Genomic DNA, 3120 nt, shown 5'->3' with positions numbered 1-3120 from the left:
GTTAATGTAATTACTCATTTTTCCATTTAAATGCATATTGGATCTATTAGGATGCCAATTGCTATTACACACAGTTTATTTTTGTTACATACAATTTTTTTATTAATAGACAAGTTTACACGTGCAACACACTTAACCTAAAGATAGTTATAAATAAGAATAAAGTAGAGTAAAACAACTACCATTATTAAGTAAACAATAAAGTAAGTATGATTTAAATCCTCTATTCCAACTAACAACAAAAACAAATTCTTTGGGGGAGGTGGGAGAGAGAGATTTTGGAAAGACTAATAAAGCTTTAACACAAAAGGCCAGAAAAGGGAGCTCATTTTCTCACAAATTCCATATTCTTCTGAAATTACAAAAAGACAAATACAAAAACAGTAAGGACAAAAACCAAACCCACGCATTGTCTACAAACGTAGCTATGAAGAAACTCTTTCAAACCCGACACAATTCTCTCTCTCTCTCTCTCTCTCTCTCTCAAAACATCTTTAATTGAACCCCAAATATAGAATCCCAATTCCTTATTTCCTCTCTCATTCCTCCTTCAGCAGCAAGTTAAAAAAAGCAGAGTCTTGAACTAGTTTTAGCAAAGATTTCTCACTAAAGAAACTGACTTTCTGTGAATTATTTAGTGCTTTTTTGTGGGGTTTTGATGATTTCAATAACCCTTAAAGGAATTTGTTGTTCTTCTTCTATTTGGTAAGTTCTTGCCAAATTTAGCTTTTGCTCTGTTTTTGCCCTGTTTTTACTCTGTTTTTTGCTTGGTGATTTTCAATAGCTGAGCCAAGATTTCATTTTTACAATTCAAGCTTTTGCCTTTCTGCTGAGCTTTTACAATTTGGACTGAAATAATAGTGAAATGAGATTATTTTTAATTATTTGACCTTTTTTTAGTATAGTAGCCAGTTTGATATACTGTCTCTCTCTCTCTCAGTTCATTCTGTTTTCTTGATTTGAGTTATTGAGAAAATTTACAGCCTCTCTTTCACAAGGTAGGATTAAGTTCTGCTTACACGCTACCCTGTCCAGACCACACACGTGGGATTACACTGATTTTGTTGTTGTTGTTGTTATTGTTGTTGTTGTTGTTGTAGTAGTTACTGAGAAAATTTGAGTCTTGATTCAAGATTTTTATTCATTCAACCACCCTGAGGTGTGTGAAGTGAACTTTTTTTTAATTAAATTTTGTGACAATGTTACAAGATGATGGTTCATCTTCTGTGACATCATCATCACCTCTTCAAATATTTCCAATGATGTCACTATCACCTGGTTTTAGTTCATCAAATCAGTGGCTTAAGGAGCTGAAATCTGAAGAAAGAGGATTGTATTTAATACACCTTTTACTTGCTTGTGCTAATCATGTTTCTTCTGGTAGTTTTGAAAATGCTAATATAGCACTTGACCATATTTGTCAACTTGCTTCTCCTAATGGAGATACTATGCAAAGAATTGCTTCGTATTTTACTGAGGCATTAGCTGATAGGATTCTTAGAAGTTGGCCTGGTATTTGTAAGGCATTGCGTTCGACTAAGTTATCGGTTGTCTCAGAAGATATTTTAGTTAGGAAAATGTTTTTCGAGTTTTTTCCGTTTTTGAAGGTTGCTTTTGTGGTTACAAATCAAGCTATAATTGAAGCTATGGAAGGTGAAAAAATGGTTCATATCGTTGATCTTAATGCCTCTGAACCGTTGCAATGGCGTGCGTTACTTCAGGACTTAAGTGCACGTCCTGAAGGACCGCCTCATTTGCGCATAACGGGGGTTCATCAGCAAAAAGAGGTGTTGGATCAAATGGCACATGTACTTACTGAAGAAGCCGAAAAGTTGGATATTCCTTTTCAGTTCAATCAAGTAGTTAGCCAATTGGAAGATCTTGATGTTGAGAAATTGCGCATTAAAACTGGGGAGGCGCTTGCGATTAGTTCAGTTATGCAATTGCACACTCTTTTTGCCCATGACAATGAACCTCAAAAGAAGTCCCCTTTGCCTTTTAAGCATTCAAATGGTGTTAATCTGCATAAGGCATTGATCAACCAAAATACCTTAGGGGAGTTGCTTGAAAAAGATATGGGCCATATCGCTAATGGTTATAGTCCAAGTAATGACACGGCTTCTTCGCCCCCACTATGTTCAACAACAAAGATGGATGGTTTCCTCAATGCTTTGTGGGGTTTATCACCAAAAGTTATGGTTGTAACAGAACAAGATTCTAACCATAATGGAATAACACTTATGGAGAGGCTATCCGAGTCGTTACATTATTATGCTGCATTATTCGATTGTCTAGAATTCGCATTGCCAAGAACATCATTGGAGAGGTTAAAGGTGGAAAAAATGCTGTTAGGTGAGGAGATTAAGAACGTTATATCATGTGAAGGAATCGAACGAAAGGAGAGGCACGAGAAGCTCGAAAAATGGTTCCAAAGATTTGATGTAGCTGGTTTTGGAAATGTGCCTTTGAGTTATTATGCTATGTTGCAAGCAAGAAGGTTGTTGCAAAGTTACAGTTGTGAAGGATACAAGATCAAAGAAGAGAATGGTTGTGTGGTGATCTGTTGGCACGATCGAGCTCTTTTCTCAGTGTCATCTTGGAGGTGTAGGAAGTAAGACTAGACTTAGTTCTTATTGTGAGGTTTTTAATTATTTCTTCTGTTTCTTTTGTAACATAATCTGTAGGATGAACTATTGCAAGTGAGATTGCCATTGACATGTTTGAGTTATTCTATCATCTTTTTTGATCTCATGTAAGTTTCTGCAGTTTTTACATTTCCATTTTGATGAGGATCAATCAAAGATAATGTTTTCTTAATTTTCTTTATATAAAGTCATATTCCTTTGTTTTGTGTGTTGTCTTTGTGACAACAAGATAAACTTTCTGCTTCTATATTATAGTTGCACATGAGAACAATCTGTTTTAACTAGAAACTAGAAAAGAATCGGATTCCACCTCTTTTATTTTGTTGGGAAATAATAAAGAATTTGAGCATGTAACCACAATTGGATATAGGCATTGGAATTCAAAAGGTCTTTTTGGATTCGTCGTTGTAGAACATCACAATATTCGTCTTTATGGGATCAATATTCTTAATGGTATCTCTGGCTTGCTCTTTCA

At 35.2% G+C, this 3120-nt stretch overlaps 1 protein-coding gene across 1 annotated transcript; it reads left to right on the top strand.

Annotated features, from left to right (window-relative positions):
* Positions 1–387: 387 nt before the first annotated feature.
* LOC107772406 (scarecrow-like protein 3) lies at positions 388–2817 on the top strand. Its single transcript, XM_016591907.2, has one exon. The coding sequence runs from the start codon at positions 1200–1202 to the stop codon at positions 2613–2615; it is 1416 nt and encodes a 471-aa protein (XP_016447393.2). The 5' UTR covers positions 388–1199; the 3' UTR covers positions 2616–2817.
* Positions 2818–3120: the final 303 nt, after the last annotated feature.

Source organism: Nicotiana tabacum, chromosome 15, assembly GCF_000715075.1.
Source record: "Nicotiana tabacum cultivar K326 chromosome 15, ASM71507v2, whole genome shotgun sequence".
Classification (NCBI taxonomy): Eukaryota; Viridiplantae; Streptophyta; class Magnoliopsida; order Solanales; family Solanaceae; genus Nicotiana; species Nicotiana tabacum.
This window is presented reverse-complemented; position numbering and strand designations above follow the sequence as displayed.